We start from the raw sequence: 20,304 nt of genomic DNA on the forward strand, positions 1-20,304 counted from the left end.
GTGATGCACTGGGGGAGGAACAACCGGCACCATACCTACAGGTTGGGGAATTCCCTTCTCATCAGTACAGAGGCAGAAAAGGATCTTGGAGTCATCATTGATTCCAAGATGAACATGGGCCGGCAGTGTGGGGATGCAGTCAGGAAGGCCAGCCACACCTTGTCATGCATCCACAGATCCATCTTGATCAGGTCCAAGGAGGTGATACTCCCCCTCTATGTGGCACTGGTCAGGCCGTAGCTGGACTACTGCACCCAGTTCTGGGCACCACACTTCAAGAGGGATGTGGACAACATGGAGAGGGTCATGGAGGGCCACTCGCATGATCGGGGGCAGCAGGGCAGGCCCTATGAGGAGAGGCTACAGGACCTGAATGTGTTCAGTCTCTACAAGAGAAGGCTGACAGGGGATCTAGTGGCCTGTTACAAACTAGTCAGAGGGGACCAGCAGGCACTGGGGAAGTCCCTGTTCCCCCGTGCACTACCAGGAATAACGGTCACAAGCTGGCAGAGGGTAGATTTAGGCTAGATATCAGGAGGCACTACTTCATGGTCAGGGCGGCTAGGATCCGGAAACAACTTCCAAGAGAAGTGGTGCTGGCTCCTACCCTGGGGGTCTTTAAGAGGAGGCTAGATGTACACCTTGCTGGGGTCGTTTGACCCCAGTACTCTTTCCTGCCATGGCAGGGGGTCAGACTCAATGATCTGCTCAGGTCCCTTGCAACCCTAAAAACTATGAAACTATAATTTGCAACCAAATTTAACTGTGCTATCAGTTCATCCCTATGAATTAGCTGCGCCAGTTCTCCACTAAAATTTGCATTCTGTGGCCACATAATTCCTCACAGGTTTTTACCAACAAAATGTGTTAATAGATGTTCAAAATTTATATCAAGTTATCAGAATGCAGGCAAAATAACTACATAACTTCTAATCAATAAGCTTAATTTTAAAGTCCTAATCCATTTAGTGTTTATGTGAGTAGGTTTTGCCTGCAACATATTCACTTTCCTTGAACTGTTTGTAGACTACTGTACTACTGTTGTCTTCCCTCTTCTCTGCCTGTGTGTAATCACTAATGATGTTTTATGCTGTAATTACTCATGTGATGGGTCAACGAAATGTTAATCACTGAAATTATCTATAGTCTTGCCGTACAGGAAAAAAACCAGGTTAACTGAAATTCAAATCAGATTGCTTGAAAGGAGAGCAAGAACAGCAAGAATATAAATTAATTCAATTTTGTAAGTAAGATTTACATTCATTTTTCATCTTTTATAACCTATTTAATAACCTAACACATTTTTAATAGCACACTAAAAATGGGTCAAATTCTTCTCATAACAACATTTGTTTCACTTCTGGGAATAGGGTATTCTTTTAACTGACCTCCGACCTTTGTATGCCATGCACTATTTCTTTAGCATTCTCTAAAGAAAAATCTATCTACAACTTCAGCAAGTGGGCTGCCTACGTTATTGACATAAAGAGGAAAAGGGAACAATACCTTTAATTATGATATATTTGTGGCAGCGTATTCCAGAGCTCTCTCTGCTCAGAATGATTAATGTTCTGACATTTTTGTCTCCCTTTTTTCTGAAATACTCAAGCAGTTATAAGAGAATGTTGAACTTGCTCTCCCTGAACTTCCATAACTTTCTAATCTTAGTATGTGCCAATAGCAACCAAAAAATTCCATGCTAAGCTGATGGAAACAGAAGCAGCACACACAGGAGGTTGAAAGACCTTTTTTCCCCTCTCACTATTCAGCCGCAGTATTTTCAATTTAGTCTAAAATGCTTTGTCTGTATGTGCATGTAAGAAAAAAAGGCTCATTCAATGGTGACAAGATGCTGAAAATGTGATCATGTGCTATAATTTGATGTTAGGGGAGATGGGTTTCCCAATAAACTCTTTTTATCAAGTAATCTCTTAATTATGGAAAACAGTAATTCCCGAGACAGAAGCAGTTTACTTATTTATTTTTTTAATAGGCTTATCTATTTTGTCAAGTCATCAATTTTGTTCAGTGTTATGTTATTATAAAAGCTGCCAGCCATCTACAATCCAATATGCCTCTTTTAATTATGAAGATCTACAAATGACACATCCTGCTGTGACTTCAGAAACATGATATGCAGTGAAATGAAGCAGTTTTGTTAAATGCATTTCACAGCCCTGTTTTTAGTGAAGTGGTCATATTCTGTAAATGTGGTCGGCACAAAGATGGAAGAAACATATTAAGAAGTAGAAAAAAAAAAAGTCTTACCTTTTAACATCTGTTTTCAGCCCTTATTTCCAACAAAAGGTAGGTAAAATCCTAAATTTTGGCCAGCACAAAAACGTCAGAAGCAATGTTATAATAAAAATAAACATATTTTTTAAACTTGTAACATCTGTCTCTACTCCAGTTACACCAATGTAATCACCACTGCCCAGGTGAACTACTTCAGGCATGTAATTTGATTACCATAAACAAGAGCATCAGCATTTGCTCAGACAACTAAAGGGCAGGGGTCTGCAAAATCAATATTGTCAGGTCAAAAAGTATTCTTTTATTAATATGAAGGAATTTGATCAGCAATCCTTAGCAAGTAGCTGTGATGCTGGAAAAGTAAATAGTTATCACTAAGATCAAAATCAAGTGAAAAACAACCTCCCCCTCCCCCCCACAAAAAATAAAAACCCAAACAAACCAGGAGAAGCTGAAAGATTTTCCTAACAAGGACCAGCCGTCTAACCTTAAGGATTGCAGGCAATCTATCAGGTGGTCAAAACCAAGTAGCTGCTGGACAACAAGAGGCAGATAACTACCTAGGTATAGACAATGACAATTTAAATTAATCACCAAAATAGAGAACAAACAGCCTGGGATTGTGATTAAGGCAGGAGAGATGGGAGAACAGATAAAGGTATAGGACAGGGGTAGGCAACCCTCAGCATGGGTGCCAGAGCGGGGTACATGAAGGCATTTTGCTTGGCACGCACACCTTGAGGCAGAAGGCAGGGAGGGGGCTGGGGCTGCACTGCCACAACAAGAATCAGGCCCCTTGCTGCTCCCTCACTGTCCATCCTGGCACACCAACATCTTACAAGCCAAGTTTGCCAGTGTTTTTGGCATATTGTCCAAAAACATTGCAGACCCCTGGTATAGAATGAAGCTTAAGGACTTTATTCAAGTTACTTTGGGACCACTCAGGATTTTTGGCTACATTCACAGTAGTTTATTTATGAAGCATTCAAGTGAATTGGTCAGGAGGCAATTAATATAAACATCAATAAAGAAAGGTAAAGGAACATTATATTTGACTGTAAATCAGCTGATCTACTTTTGTGTGGTCTTCAAGGAACGTGCAAACAAACACATATATGTAGAGAAGACTGGACAGTATTGCTGGGAGTGCATTTTTATTATTTTATCTCTTCAGGCTGACTACATGCAACTATGTTAAAATACAGCATACACGTATACTGGTCAGGAGAATCACTCTGCTTTACATAAATCCAGCAGTTATGCTGAGTAGATTCCTCCAAATTCAAATTAATTTTATCCCATTCTTAAACGTGCATACTCTCCCTCTTTTTTATACGAGGAAGCTGAATATTCAAAACAAATTTGTGTGTGTGTGTATGTGTCCATGTGCACACGTGCGTGCATGCACACACATACACTCACCCCATATATATACACAGACACACATGCACATGGCTCAGGAGTCAGGAATATTTTCCTTATACTAAAAAAAATTTTTTTTTTTTTTTTTGGAAAAGCAGATTTCTGTATTTGGGTATGGATTGCATTTATATTTCTATATTCTTGAGCAAAGGCTGAAATTGATATATGAAGATTTCTAAACAGGAAAAAAGAGAGGTTAAGCCTTTAGACTTATTTCTGTTGATTTTACTTATTACTAGACGAAGAGTATACTATATTATCCCTTAGAGACATAAAACAATAAAACAATCTTCGGTTCTGGATATATATTCATATCTATCAGCGTATGCATAACTACCTTCTTCCCTAAAAGTACAGTAACATATAAAAACTCAATACTGACAAAGAAACTGCTAATAGTCTATATTTACTTGATAAGCCAACATAGAATCATAGAACCGGAAGGGACCTGTAAGATCAAGTCCACCCCCGCTGCCATAGGCAGGAAGTTACTGAGCTCAGACGAGCTCAATGAAGTGCCCGTCCAGCCTCAGTTATTTTGAATATCTCCAAGGATGGTGACTGTACTGCCTCTGCTGGGATTGTGTTCCAGATTCTGGTGACCCTTAGAGAGAATTTTTTTTTCTTATGTCTAGCCTGAATTTACCCTCTATTAGCTTATGCCCATTGGTCCTCATCCTCGTCCTCCCCTCAAGTGCCTTCCTGAAGACTTGCTCCCCTAGATTTTGATGCTCACTGCTGACATACTTGTAAGCGGCTATCAAGTCACCACTCTGTCTTCTCTTATTCAGACTGAACAGGTCCAGTTCCCGGAGTCTCTCCTCATAGGGCCTATCCCCCATGCCTGTGAAAATATGGATGCCCTTCTTTGTACCCTCTCAAGCTTATCCATATCCTTCTTGAAGTGCGGTGCCCATTACTGGATGGAGTACTCCAGCTGAGGCCTCATTAACACGGAATAGAGACTGAGGAGCACCTCCCTGGATCTACTTGCCACACATCGGCTAATGCACACCACAGTTCTATTTGCCCTTCTGGCATCCTCATTGCACTGTTGGTTCATGTTCATCTTCTGGTTAATCGTGACCCCCAGGTCTCGTTCAGATGCTGTGCCAGGCATTGGACCACCACCCATCATGTAGTTATGATGAAGGTTCTTTTTACCCAGAGAAAGGACCTTGCACTTCTCCCTGTTAAACTTCATCTGATTCCGTTTCACCCATGAATCCAGTCTTTCAAGGTCATCCTGGATCTTTACCCTATCCTCTGATATGCCTGCATTTCCCCACAGCTTGGTATCATCCGTGAATTTGATTGTTGAGCTTTCCACCCCCTAGTCCGAATCATTAAAGAGCACAGGTCCAAGCACCGATCCCTGAGGGACACCACTGGAGATGGCCCTCGAGGATGAAGCATTCCCATTGATTAAAACTCTCTGGGAGCAGCCTCTAAGCCAGCTGCCCACCTACCTCACTGTAGACTAGTCCAGCCCAGTACCCTCCGGTTTGCTTGAGAGAATCCTGTCGCAGACAGAATCAAAGGCTTTGCTGAAGTTTAGAAGTCAACCTCATGTCCCTCATCCAGATGGCTAGTTTCCTGGTTCTAGAAGGACACTAGGCTTTGTCAGGCATGATCTACTCTCAACAAAGCCTTTCTGGTTGCTTCTTAACATCCCGTGGGTTACCAGCTTGTAATTGATGGTTTCCTTAACAAAGTTTTCACAGATTTTACCCAGGACTGAAGTCAGGCTGACCAGTTTGTAGTTTGCAGGGTCATCCCTTCTTCCCTTTCTTAAAGACGGGCACCACATTGGCCCTCTTCCAGTCATCCAGGACCACTCCCAAGTTCCACAACTCTTCAAACAACAAACAGCCAGTGGGGCTGCTATAAGCTCAGCCAGTTCCTTCAGGACTCTCCAGTGCAGGTCGTCTGGACTAGCAGACTTGGAAAATGTCTAAGTGTTGTAGGAGATCCCTCACTTGTTCAGGACTGATTACATATAATCTGTTGTCTTCCCGATGTTCCCTGGGCCTCCGGTCAGGTGAATGGCCCCCGTTTGATTTCAGGAATACCAATGTAAAGTATGTATTTAAGAGTTCTGCCTTTCTGCAGGCATCAACTATGGGCTGCCGCTGAGTATTCAGTAGGGGCCCCACAGTGGATCCTGATTATTTCTTGCTCCCTATGTACCTGTAGAAGGACTTTTTGTTGTTTTTTTTATACCAGTTGGCAGCTCAATTTCTATGCCTGCCTTAGCTTTTCATGTTTTGTATTTGCAGGCCGTGGTGATACAGGTGTATTTTTCTCTGGTTGATTAGCCATTCTTCCATTGCTTATATGGTTCCTTTTTCTTTTTCCATAGCTCCCTAATATCCCTGTTGAGCCAAGCAGGTCTCTTGGCTCCTTTCCTGCTTTTTGTCCATGTGGGGATAACATGTTTTTTACCCTTGAGAATTGCCTCCTTAAGGAAGCATCACAGTTGCTGGACTCCCAAATCGTCCAGTTGCTGGTTGTAGAGGGTCTCACCAATTAGCCTCGAGTTTGCCAAAATCTGCCTTCCTGAAGTCTAGGATTTCTGTTCTGCTGACTGGTTTTCCATTCTTATGGTGGCTGGTGAATCTTATCAGGTCGTGATCACTGTCGTCCTGAGTACCACTAATCCTCAGGTCACCTATGACATCCTCCCCTGTGGTCAGCACTAGATCTATAGTGGCCTTACCCCTAGTAGGCCCTTCCACAACCTGTGTCAGAAACAGATTGTCTACTGTTGCCAAGAAGTTGGCTGGCCTGCTGGAGGTGGCCGAGTGGTCCTCCCAACAGATGTCATGGTAGTTGAAATCACCCATGACAATCATGTCTCTAGTGCCTGCTGCTTCAATCAGCTCTCTGGAGAATACCTAATTGCACTCATCTTGGGAGGGAGGCCTGTAGTAGACACCCCCTCAGGTGTTCCTCTCTTGAACCCCCTTGTATCTTGACCCAGAAGTACTCGAGGGACCTCTCCCCTCTATCAAACCTGACCTGCAGGGAGGGGTACCGTTCTTTCACAGAGAGCCACACCTTCTTCCTTCTTCCCAACCCAATCCTTCCTATAAAACCTATAGCCCTCAATATTCACTGCCCAACCATGTGTGCCATCTGTCTGTCAACCCCATCAGACTGAATTCCTCATCCACCAGAAGGAGTGCTAGTTCTTTCTGTTTATTTCCCATGCTTCTGGCATTCCCATAAAGACATCTAAGCTCTCCCCTAGTCGCCTCAGCTTTTCTGTCACGCCACCTGTGTCTCAATATGTCAGTACTTATCTGGACTTTCACTACTTGAACACCTTCCTGTGTGTCATTGTGGCTAGAGGATTTGTGCACAGTAGTGACACCTTCTTCCCAGATGTGCCCAGTGTAAAGCCCTCCTCAACAAGTTGGTGTCTCTTGTAGTGAAGAGCTTTGCCCCTCTGCCTGTGAGATGAATACCTTCTCTTGCATGTAGACTGCTGTAGCTAAACTGTGTGCTAATGTCAACATATCCAAAGCCCAAACATCTCCTAAGCCTTTGGTTGACCTCCTTGATGCACGTCTCCCTCTGACAGCCACATCCTTTGACTAGAAGAATTGAGAAGACCATTTGTGCTTCTAGGTCCTGAGCTTCGCCTCCATGGTCTTGTAGTCTCCCATGATTCTCCCAGGGCTACTTCTTGCTGCATCATTGGTGCCCAAGTGGACAAGGAGCATGGGGTAGTGGTCAGTAGAGCGGACCACTTCAGGGATCCTTGCCATAACATCTCTGATCCTCACTTGTCGAAGGCAGCAGACATCTCAAGCAAAGGGGGCTGAATGACAAATGGCTCCTTCTGTGCCCCGCAGCAAGGGGTCTCCTACAACTATCACCCTACGCTGTTTACTTGCTGGGGTCAGCCGATCCCATATAGATACATTTTCATTGATGGTGTGAGGGCTTCATAGCTATTGTGCAGGGTTACTGGTGAGACAACTGATACACGTGTGGCTTCATTCCTGATGTCACCAATGTCTACCTGCTATCAGTATGGGCATCTTCTTCAGGTGTCCACTTTTCTGTCCACTGGTCTTTGTGGCTTTCTCCTCCAGGTGAAGGGCCTGGCAGTAAGCATCAATCTCTGCCTGCTTGCATGGCTCCCTGGAGGGGATGGGGGTGGAAGTGCCGTGGGGTGGGAGAGGGGACGCTGTGCCCTACTCAGATCGTCCTGGTGGGGAGGGGGGGCGCAAATGTAGGCATTGGCCCCCGGGCACCAGAGACCCACCGTGTGCCACTGTACGTTTTTAACACTAAAACAATTGATTTGCTTTTCCTTGTATAAAAGAGTAAACGCAGAGAACAGATATTTCAAACTGTTAATTTCAAGCATTGTAGATATTTAACAAGGCAGAAAGAACATTGAGATTGTCAAAGAAGCAGCACCAAAAAGGATATGCTCATCTTTTCCACAAACTTATCGTGTGCACCTTCTGTTTTAGGGAACTTCTCAATGTCACTTTTTAGACGCTGGATCTGATGTTCCATCGTATCAAGGCTGCTCTTGAGACACCGTGCTGAAACTAAGATAAATGGGACAACAGATCAGAAAAATGTACCAGATTCTGATTTAAAGGGGAAAAGGTATTAGTATAAGTATTGTTGAGGCAAAGAGAATAATTCCATGAAACGGATTAATTTTTTCTGAATTACTGATCATAAAAATTCTACCCACCATAAAATAAGTGAATGCATATAATGTAATATAATATACCAAATCATCATGTTTAATTTGGGAATGTGACTGTTTTATTCAGTCATTAGTTCAAATGAATCCATTTCTATTTAAATTTATTGATAGAAATTGTAATATTTCATTCTTTTAAATCTAATCTGAAGATTAAGGAGAAACTAAGGTTCAAAGAGATTTTATCTTATGAATACATGTACTTGACTAGTGATTTAAGGAAAAATTACAGAAAAGATATTAAATATTTTCCTTTCATGAAATACACTATTTCTGTAAACCAACACCTGTGAAATTTCTTAGCTCTTAAAATCTACGAAAATACGGATACTGTTGTTACATTAACAGAAACAAGAATACAACATATGGTAAAACAGTTAAAGAATAGGAAAAAAAACCATACACTTCACCATAGTATCTCAGCATGCCTGTTAACACTGTATTCACTGTGGCTTTAATTTAATACCTTTTAAATTCTTTACACTTTCTTTGTTTCCACTTAGAACACTAACTAGCTATCTTAAGTACCATGTTCAAAATACTCTAGCATTCCATACTCATTTTTCACTTCTTCCAGCCAGATAGCTTTAGACCTTTATTTTTGTTTTACTTGCTATAAAATATACGCATGCCTGCCACTATCTAAGATGACAATTTTCTGGGTTTGTTGTCTGACAACTTGACAGCTGTGAGGGAAGGAGGGAGTATTTTGGGGTTGGGGTGGTGTGGTCCTTTGGGATACCAGCCAACCCATTAGCCCTGATCTGGATCTGTAGCTTGGGCATCTGATACCCGTTTCAAGGTAGACAGGGAAGCCTGCAGAGCACACTAGGATACTAAAGAGCTAAAGTTCAAGGGGATAACTTGAAGGGGATGACACATCCTTGGAGAGCACCAGAACTATCAAACCTTGAAATATATCACCAACAGATTGAGGGAAGTGATACTCCCCCTCTATGCAGCATTAGTCAGGCCACAGTTGGAGTACTGTGTCCAGTTTTGGGCACAGCACTTCAAGAGGGACACGGAGGATCTGGAGAGGGTTCAGAGGAGGGCCCCCTGCATGATTAGTGGTCTCCATGAAATACCCTACAAGGAGAGGTTGAGAGCTCTGGATCTCTTCAGCCTATACAAAAGAAAGCTGAGGGGTGACCTCATAGCTACCTATAAATATATCAGGGGAGGACAGCAGGGAATTGGGGATGCACTGTATACCAGAGTGCACCAGGGAGTAACTAGGAATAATGAGTGCAAACTATTGGACAGTAGATTTAGGTTAGACATTAGGAAGAAATTGTTTACGATAAGGGTAGCCAGAGCCTGGAATGGGCTTCCAAGAGAGGTGGTGCTACCACCTAACTTGGAGGTCTTAAAGAGGAGGCTTGACAGTCGCTTGGCTGGGGTTGTCTGACCTCGGTCCTCTTTCCTGCTAGGGGCAGGGGGTCAGACACGATGATCCACTGGGTCCCTTCTGACTCTATAATCTATGAATCTATATATAAATGTTTCCTGGCTGAGTACAGATGGTGAGAGGACAAAACTCAAACACAAGAAATGGGAAAACAAAATGAATATACATCAGCTCACACAAATTGAATTCTTTATTTGTTTGGAGATGGCAACCAGTAACTAGGCTTTTATTGGAGAATCATGAGGAAGAATTACCTTGCTAAAACAAAAAAAGAAAGAAAAAGAAAAAGCCTATTAAATCTAATGATACTTTTTTGCTGTTTTAGGAGACTATTCCAGGGAAGTGATCAGTACTATCAACTTATGTTGTCTTTGGTGGGAACAGAAGGTGCTCCAAATCTAGCAGGAGGCACTCAAAAGAGAGGATTTCACATTCAGGAAGCTTTGGAATATCTTGAACCTTAACTGAACTAACAGTCATTCATAATTTGTCTTAGAATGCCTGCTAATTAATGAGACATGATTAAACAAGAAGCTTCATCCCCCTGCTTCATGTGGGTAGAATGCAGAATGTGTGACATCACAATGTCCAAGATGTGCAATGTGATATCAAAGGAAGAAAAAAAATCAATTCACTTCATGACAACATAAAACTGAAGCTGGAGTATGAAAGATATTGGTCAAAAGTTTCCAAGAAAAACCCAAACTTCTTCTAAAACACAAACAGAAACAAACAATAAGGCAGGTTATTTCATAAAGCCTCCTTTTAAAATTTCTCTCATAATGTATAACAGGCAATTTTGGATCAGTAATAATCATTAACAGCTGATCTAGAAGGTTAGAGAAGCAATTTAGAATCATGTTCTTCCTTTTGATGCGCATCATTCACTGTTCCAGAAACACGGTGTGGAATCAAAACAACAGATTTTCCAACGTCAACCTCCATTTCCATTAAAAAAAAAAAGTAACATTTGATGTGGCTTCACAGCCAGATTATTCCTCAATATTACAATCTAAATGTCTGGAATTATGTGTTTTACCATTTTTCAAGAAGACTTCTGAGAGGCAAACTACTGTTTTTTTTATAACTGCCCTCCACATAGTTGCCTCCAAGGCAGATATCTGCTGTCTATTTAGTCTCTCTCATAGTATGTCACTGTGAGGGGTGGACCCAGAGGGGGTGCAGCAGTGCAGATGCACACCTTTCTTTTCTGTGCACTGCATGTGCAGGGAGTTCACTGGCATGTCAGCAGAGCTCCTACTGGGAGTTCCTCATGTACCACAAACTCTTATGAGCTCATCAGCTGATTGGTGAAGGGCCTGTACCAAGGTCCTGTTTTCAAGGAGATCCAGAGCATGGGATGAACACTGCTGCTGTTCCCTCTCCTCCCTCCTACTTCCCCTACCTGAATATATTAGCAGGGAAAAGCAGGAGAGGAGCAGCCAGTAAGGACACTCAGCTCTGGAGGCCTAGAGCTGTACACCACCACTGCTATTCCCCTTCTCCTGCTCCTGAATTCAGAGAGGGAAGAAGTGAGGGAAAGAACGAAGAACAGTGATACTTCACCATTTACAAAAGCACAGGGGGAAATTCCACACAGACATACAACACAAATACACAGTGAATTAACCACTCACAAAATTATATATGTGGGCTGTGAATACAGAGATAGTGAAACTGATGCAGCTGTCACTTCACTATACATAGAGCCTTGATTCTTTTATCAGGACCCATTTTACACTGGTATAAATCTACTGAAATTAATGTGGTTATTACTATCAATTCAAATTGACACACATATGTTTGGAAACTGCAGTAAATACCAAATTCTAATACAGTTATTTTATTTAACTTCTTTATCTTAACATAATAGGTTAATTAACTGAAAATATACCACGTGAGTGAAAGATTCAGCTAACAAAAGCAGGCCTAGACTTTGCAATGAACCTTACCATTCACATCATCCAAGCTGAATGCTGTGCCCATGTAGATATTCCTTAAAATCACTATCAAGGTAGTACAGGATAAACATAAAAAACAACTGCTGGAGTGGCCTGCACAATAAAGAATCTAATTGCTTACAGCTTTATTACTTTTACTGCTTTAGGGTACTGGGCCTGAAAAGGAGCATCAATATTGGTGCTTGAACTGAAAAACTTGTTTAAATTAAAATAATAATATGTATTTGTCAGGAATGTTATATATTTGGATAGGGAGATAAACAACATGGAAGGAAAATGTGCTAGAATTGAAAAATAAATCAAAAGGTGCACATGGTTATTTGGTTGGTAAAGAGAGAATAGCAGATGGTAAGTAAATTGGCACCATAACAGATAATAAAGTTTAACTGTTTTCAATAATTGGAAAAAAAAATTATATGTATAACTGCTTAGTAAGAATGGTTGCTTACTTTGTGTCTGAAATTTAAAAGTATGAAGACAAATGCTGCAAACAATGACAAATAAGCATTATGGGCTGCTGTGATTAATTAAAAGAAACAGGGGACACAATTTTTTGGTGGAAAACAGTTGAGATACAAGTCCAAGCTGACTGTTAATCTAAACCAGGACATGAGAGGGCAATATTGAATAGTTTTACTTCCCAAATGGTAAATGCCCAAGTTCCATTACAGGATGGAATAAATTAATTGTAATAGTTAATATATATGAGAGTTAATATATATGAGAGTTCATATAAGTCTGGATTACGGGGATGTATTTGTAAAGGAATTAATGAAGCCAGACCTTGAAAAATAAAGTATCATCAAATAAGTGGATATGCCTAAAAATAGAAAACAAACCCCAAAACACAAATGAGTACTTACTTTGCCAAAGGCTCCTAAAAACTTCAAGCGTGTAAGCAAGAAAACTGCCCACTACTGATAAAATGGTTACTTTAATTATCAGTAAACAAGTGCAACCCTCATTTTCTGTATGCAAACTGAATTCTGTTTCTATGTCTGGCAATATTTTAAACCTCAGCTCCTGGATAAAGATAGAAAAGCAAGATGAAAAACAGGTTGTACTATACCATTAAAATAATGACTGACAACACTGAATTCAGTACTCAGACAGTTGCATTAAAGATGTAAGTGGAGAAACAAAGAGACAGGGTGATGGTGACTCTATATAAAAGCCTAAAGGGTATGGCACTTGATCAGGAAATGTGACTTGGGTTTCAGACTCGCCTCACTCTGAAGGGGTTTAAACCTCTCAAGGGAGTCTAACCAGCAAGGTTCCTGTTGAAGGTGGTCTACTGCTCAGAAACATGTGCAACATGTATACAGAGAGAAAGAAAGCAAGAATGGGTTTGTAAGTACAGCAAGGAGGGCCACTATAAGAGGATGGAGGAGAGGAGGATGAAGGGAAAATCCTGGGTTCTAGTCCCTGCTCTGAAGGGATGCTCTTGCATTAAAAGACATTGGATAAGATGCATAAACAGAAGGGGGAGCAAGGAGCAGAACTAATGAGAAATTTGTTATGATTCCTGGAAAATGTCGGACCAGTAAAGTTTGTTTTGTCATAATTAAGGCAAAATACTCTACACAAGCAATGCAATTTCCTTGAACAGGTGGATTTTGTCATCAATGTGTGGGTGAGACTGAACTACTCTTCTATTAGCACTCTCAAGGTGACTGTCAGTCACAAGGAAGCACAACAAACATTAGTTCATTTCTCAATCTGCCAGTGTCTGCATATAAAATAGTCCTCTATACTTCCACATTAAATTTTACTCTGTTATACTTCATATGAAAGGAATCCTCTCAGGTTTGCCAAGATAGCTTTCTCTGTGTTTTCTTTCAAGTTATTTGTTATCTGTGGAATGCTTTCAATATGTCATTCTTGAGATTAGATCCATCGATTGATTGATAAAAAGAAAACCTCTAATACTTCTTCAAAATAACAAGGACTTAGTATGTACCTAACTGCAAGTAACTTTGTTTTACGTTATAGTATGATAATACTGCCAAATAAACCTTTGGATCTGAAAAGAAACAGTTGGCCAGGGAAAATGCTGGTACAATTAGCAAAGTCTGCAACGGTGTTAGTTCTACAAATTGGTATTGGTTGAATTACAATAGTATTGATATTAATAAGCCACATGAAGAACGTATTTAAAGAAGAAACTACAAAGAAGGTATTTAAAAATCTGGTAACTCTCATACAGAATGCGACAAGTACAAGATTAAAATCCATATTTGTATTATAAAATCTACATGTTCCAGTATTTGGACAATGCAGCAGTGATTTAAGCATTTCTATTTTCATATGTTAAACTCCTGATGCTGGAACTCCTAATATAAAACACAAAAAATTAGCACTTAAAAATGCAGTCTTGGCAGTCAATGACAGGACTGACCAATTAAATAAAATATCCACTCAATTATTTACACTTAAACACAATTTAAACTGCAAAGAAATAGTCTAGAATTATTTGACATTTGGCATTATGTAATAGTAAGAGGACTGATTTTCCTCAGATAGGAAGGCCATGTATGAAGGCTTCTAAAACTTTTCCTGTACAGCAGAAAACCAGTATTAGAACACATTTTTGTAACAAGTGCTGCCCATGTACAATCTACTCTTCACTCCATAAAGTCAAAGTGTTCTTGAATGAATAGTCTGCATCTGCTCATTTACTTTATGCGCATCTTGGTGCCAATTCATTTTTCTTCCCTTAGTACAAGTCTTAGCACATTCCTAATTACACTATATACCTGAATATATATTTCAGAAGCCTAGCATTACATCCTCTTTTCAAGAATATATTTGTACTCTCTTATATTCATACTGCTCACTGAAGTGCTAATTGAAACATGAGCCTCTTAACCAGCAAAATTTCAACATATAATGTTTTACTTCTCGTTCTTAATCTTTACAGAAACACTGCAAAAGTAGAACTAGGTGACTAATTTTTTATCTTGAAATACAGAGTTTTTGCTGCTAGATTACCACTTCCAAGATGATTATCCAAAGAAAAAATCTTTTGGTCATTATTGGCACACAGCAGGTTGAAGTTATGACTAGACTGCACATACCATTAGACTGAAACTCTTGATCCATCTAAACAGCAAATAAAGAACATAAAGCAATAATGTAGAGTCTATACACATTATCTCGTGGCTGAAAAGGTCAAAATGTTAAAAGCAAATGGTACTTCAGTCTAAATGCTCATTCAAAACTGACTTCTCTGCTGAAGCTATTAATGGGGCAATTAATTGGTGCCAATATTAATTGGGTGGGTTATTTTTCATAACCTGATACAGACACCTGATCAAAGAAAAATGAAACTTGAGCTAGCTAGTAATTTGATTCTGACTAAAACTACCAATTTAATTTTCACAGACATTCATCTTTATTTTCAATCCACAAGTCAAGCAGTCACTTCACCACAGTCCCTGTCAGTAGTAATTGGCCAAGGAATAGGTCAGAAATTTTCATAAAGTTAAAATCACACATTATGCTTTCTTTTATTACACCATTTCTTACTGTGTCATAAAAAATGAGAAAATACACTAATTATTAATAACAATGATTAAAGAAGTCAGTAGAGAAATATTCACTAACCAACAATTTCAGCACTTGTTAGACCTCCAATTCTGGTCATTTCTAAAATCTCTAGATTCTGAAGGGATTTTGCTACGCAAGAACCTCAACTTAGATTTTTAAGGAAGTTTCTGATGCTCATATTTGCAGAGGGGAAAAAAAGCACAAAAGCCTAACTCTGATCTACTTTAAACACACACATGCATGCACACAAAAAGAGAACCTGGGGATCTGGGACAGAAGTTCAATAAACAAATTTAACCTAAATCAGTTAAGTCTGATACTGCATCCGCTCAGATTTATTTTAAACAGGTTTGGCCATTTTGAAAGTGGTTTATGTGTATTGAACTTCTGTTGTGTTACAGAGCTGAACCGGTTTCTGATCACATATACTTATAGAAGTTTATGGGCAACTTCTGTCCCTAGCCAGAATGATAAAATGAAAAAAATCTTATGATTTTAAAGCCTATTGTATGATTGTTTGAGGGCTTATCTACTGATTTTTGAATGTCTGGGACTGGGAATATACCTATCAAAACATCAAAATAAATGGAAATGACTTATAATGCAATATTGACTCTTAAAACACTGAATGGGTATCAGAGGTCTTCAGTCTCCATCTTAACATCCACCTTTACTTTTGTGTTTATTTTAATTTGCTTTTTTATTTCTTGGTCAAATTACTATATTATAATTCAGATCCCGAGTTCTATTTCTTATTGAAACCAATGTACAAAGTACCATGAAAAAGTACTTCCAGTCTACCATGAAAACCTTATAGGTTGAGGTTAAATACAGAGACAGCTTAAATACATAGATTGTTATTAAGGCATGAAAGCATCCTTAAATGGATTGTCTAACCTTTTCCTTACCAAGCTCTGGATGGCTTTGTTTTAAAATGTAATTAATGGGCATGGGGAAAGAGAGAACACGATATCCATGGCTACTTTGCTCTTTTCTAAAGAAAAAAAGGAAATTTTGAGGAAAATTGACTGGTTTACTTAGCTTCTGCATAATTATAAAGGATCATTAGAAACAGAGAACATTTTAGTGATGGCCCTTCCTGTTTTTAATCCAAACTATTCTGGTTTTAATGACCATGATCTACTCTTAAAGGTAATAGTTCTTTAAATGGGTTAAATGTTTGAGCTAAATCTTTCTAATTATTCAAATGTGAAAGGATTATTTAAATGGATAGTGAATGACAAGAAAAGGTTAAAAGATTAATGTACATTCCGCCAATCTTACTTGTTATCACTAAAAAAAAGATAAGCTATATCATAATGTGTTCTTCTGAGAAGGGCAGCACTAACATTATGGCCTTCCTATATTGGACAGAACATATGACATCTATCTTTCTAATCATGGAGAAATGATCTGGACTCCCTCACAAAACACAATCAGCTGGAGGGGGACAATAAGAGATAATGTTAAGGTACATACACTTCTTTTCCAGCTCTTCTAATAAACTGTAAACCCAAGGACCAATAGACCAAATGAATCTGCAATTTCAGCAAGGCACTGCAGAGCCCAAACAGTAGGTTACTAAGTCTATTCAGTGTTTAGCTGTTATTAAAAAGATTCTTCCCCATCTCCATTCAAAGTACTTTCCCAGCAAGTGCCTAAGAAGCACTAAATTCAACATGCTACACAGATAAAAATGCCCCTCATTTTACTGGAAAGTGCTTATGTTTGCAGTGAACTGAGGTCAAATTTCTGTCACATGAAAAACAGGGAAGAGGGGAGAGAGACTTTTTAGAACTCTTTATTTTACACATATTAAAAACAAATGGTGAAAGTGCAAATGTTTCTGGCTCTCCCAGGTGCCAGCAACAAAATACTTCCTGGCAACAAAAAACACCATGTGACTGGAGACTGAAACACCCTCCTCTGTGCCCCTTATGGAGTTAGATATGTAGGACCAGCTGTCCCTCTTTCACCAGAAAGCAGAAGAGTTGGAAAGCATCATTGCAGTTGGCCCCTGTGAGCCAGTTTCTGCGGCTTTTCAGGATTGCCATCTTGGCCTGGCCCAGCTTGAAACTGGACAGGCAGATAATGCTTCTCTTGGCAATTTAGTAGGGGATAAAGAAGACAAACAGAGTTTCAGAGAAGTCTAAGTCCAGTGTCCCAAAGAAGGAAACACAGAGTGGTTGCACCCAGGGTCAGTCCAGGAAAGTGTGGAAACGAGTCGTCTTTACTTCTTCCTTGCAGTAAGGTCAGGCCCCTTACACCACCAGGTACATGGCAAACAAAACTGCTGGTGGCCAGGACCCCATGCAGAACCTACTACTGGAAGTCACTAGTTCTCTTGGCGATGGGTAGTTTGTACAGTATTTGGCAGATCAGCCAGGCTTCCGCTGGTGTTGCTGCCACTAAGTGCTGCCTTCAGTCATGTCAGCATGGACAATGAGGACATGGGCATGATGCACTTTGACTGTCCAGGTGTACAGTGTCTTCCCAGACAGGCTATCAAAGCAAATCTCACTGTTCTTGTTGGGTACAGGGAAGGACAGCAGAATCCCAGGTCTGCCACTCTCACTAATGTCCACAGCCAGAAAAACAGGTAGCAATAGAGGGTGTCTATATAGAAAGCTGCCATTGGGACGGGCTTGATGTGTGCAGAGGTGGTCTTCTAGGGTGGTAAGTGCATCATCAGGGAGGGCAGCTTTCACTTCAGCCAACAGGCACAAGGCTGAATGGACAAACTGCAGGACCAGTTGGTTAGCCAGGTCAAGAGCCAGGCAGACTGAGCTGAGTTGAAAAAGTGCATCAGTTTGATGGTGTGTGACCAGATCAAAGAAGGAAAATAGTTTCTGGAGGCTCAGCTTGGTGTCCCTGCTGCAAGACCAAGCTATGGAGCAGGAGATCATACAGCAGCTCTGGAAATCACAGGCATCTGCTTTTCTGTCTCATTTGGAGGTAGGCCTGCCAGGTCTGGGCTAGGTTGCAGTAGGCATCCCAGCTGAGATGATAAGGATCCAACAGGAAAAGTTTCTGATCAAGGTTCAGGTCCCCCACCCAACACAGGAAAGCAAAGGTCAGCCATTGCCATAGGAGGTGTTCCCCAGCAAAGAGGAGGCACTAAAGGGTTTGTGGGCAGAAGGCAGTGACTCTAGTCACCAGCTCATTTAGCCCCTGATCTCTCTCACTTGTAGGCAGGCATAGGACAACCCACTGAAAACAGTGTTGCCCATTCCAGAAGCAGTCCATGAGAAGCTTTTGAAGCCTTTCAGGCAGGGTCACTGGCAGGTCCAAAACGATACACCTCTGCCACAGAGTAGCAGCTGCCTGCTTGTTAGTAACCAGGACCCAGCCACGGTAAAAGAGCCTGGGCAGGATCCAGCACTACTGCAGTAGTTGCACCTCAACTTGTTCACCAAGGCTTTCCTAGTTCTTGGCTAGATAGGCTGGCAGGCCTAGAAAAATGCCCATGGCTTTGAAGGCATCTCATCAACACAAGCATCTAGGAAGTCCGGGGGCTGAGCGATGGCCCAAGTGACCAGCAGAAATGTGTCACTTTTTGCTTAGTTGATAAGGGCTGAGGCAAGGCAATCAGGTCCACTGACATTCAATCAGGTACTGAACCTCATCCTCACTACTGACAAAAAGTTTTGTCATTGGCATGAGCTATCACCTTAGCTGCTGTGGGGGAGGGACAGCGCTGGGGCTGATGGGAAAACCATGCCCTTCTTGTGCTGCCATAGTGGGTGAAGCATTGACTCAATAGTTAGGGCCTGAAGCATTCCTCTGCATTCCCTGCATCTTGAAGGGTTCCATCTTACAACCCTCCAAGATGCTCCTTCGGGCTGGGAACAGGGCTCTCCATTCACCTTCAGGAGGCTAGAAATGTTCTGGAATAAGAGCTGGATGGTCCACATGAAGACAGGTCCAAAAGATTTCAAGAGTCCAGAATAAGAAGTCATGGTTGCCCTGATCAAATGTTTTTTCTTGATCCAGGGAGACAAGGCCTGTTAAAGTAAAAGAGTTATGTAGCTGCCAACAGGTCACATAGTACAAACAGGTTGTCCTGGAGAGTTCTGAGACTATCACTCAAGATTGTTTTGTTTTTTTACTAAAGGTGAAAACAAAGCATGAAAGTGCAAGTGTGGCCCCTCCAGGGGGCTAAGCATGAAATATTTTTCAGTAATAAAACACCCATTTTGCCAGAAATGTAATCCTCTCCCTCCCCCCACCACAACTCCTTTCATAGGGTTACATATTGATGACATCTAGACTCCACACTGCAGAGTGCGCCCTTGATGCCCAGTGCAGCACAATCTGGTCCGCATTCTGTTGCAGGTTCAAATTCAAAAGAAACACATGCTCAGACCAGGAAACAGAAGAGTCACAGAGTTTTGCTGAGGGCCCCCCTGAGGGACAGTTTTAGTGGCTTTTCAGGTTTGCCATGTTGGCCTGACTCAGCAGGAAACTGGCCAGACAGATCACACTCCCCTTGGGCACTTGGCTTGGAATAGAGGAAATGTAAACAGTCCAGAAGTCCAAGCCCAGTGTGCCAAAGAGACCTGAGAGCAGCAAAGAGCAGCTCCAGAGGGGGAGGGGACAGTCTAGGAAGGCACAGAAGAGTGTTTCTTCCATCTTCTTGCAGAAAGGGCAAGCTGCTGCCATGGCCAAGTCTAAGTGGTGGACAAAGATACCTCTTGCCAGGGCCCTATTTGGTATTTGATTACAAAAAAACCCAAAAGAATAGGATATATCTTCAGGTTTTAGAAAAGAGCAGTTTTATGCCCCAGGTTAGTTCACGCTAATTAAAGATTTAGCCTTATACATTTTCTTAACCTGGGATAAATGACCATTTCTTGATTTTTATTTTGTTTCTTAATATGTACGACACCTTACTCTTTTAACATTCGTCTAGATGTGGTATGACATCTCTTTCCTTAGTGGTCATGGGCTCTATAACAACTATTCTGGGGCTT

General features: G+C 41.0%; 1 protein-coding gene and 1 long non-coding RNA gene across 2 annotated transcripts in view; both read right to left on the reverse strand.

Annotated features, from left to right (window-relative positions):
- DIAPH2 (diaphanous related formin 2) overlaps nt 1-20,304 on the reverse strand; it is an 899,992-nt gene that overhangs the window by 335,242 nt on the left and 544,446 nt on the right. The window contains exon 25 of the mRNA XM_019521025.1: nt 8,122-8,246. Within this exon, the coding sequence (XP_019376570.1) occupies nt 8,122-8,246 (125 nt within the window). The remainder of the gene's footprint in view (nt 1-8,121; nt 8,247-20,304) is intronic.
- Nucleotides 3,868-4,284, reverse strand: LOC109300628. Its single transcript, XR_002098281.1, has 2 exons — nt 4,047-4,284; nt 3,868-4,015 (listed from the first exon to the last, which is right to left on the reverse strand). It is a non-coding gene; the product is annotated as an uncharacterized LOC109300628 (long non-coding RNA).

This window comes from Gavialis gangeticus, unplaced genomic scaffold, assembly GCF_001723915.1.
Source record: "Gavialis gangeticus isolate Ggan-Ray unplaced genomic scaffold, GavGan_comp1, whole genome shotgun sequence".
In the NCBI taxonomy this organism is placed as follows: Eukaryota; Metazoa; Chordata; order Crocodylia; family Gavialidae; genus Gavialis; species Gavialis gangeticus.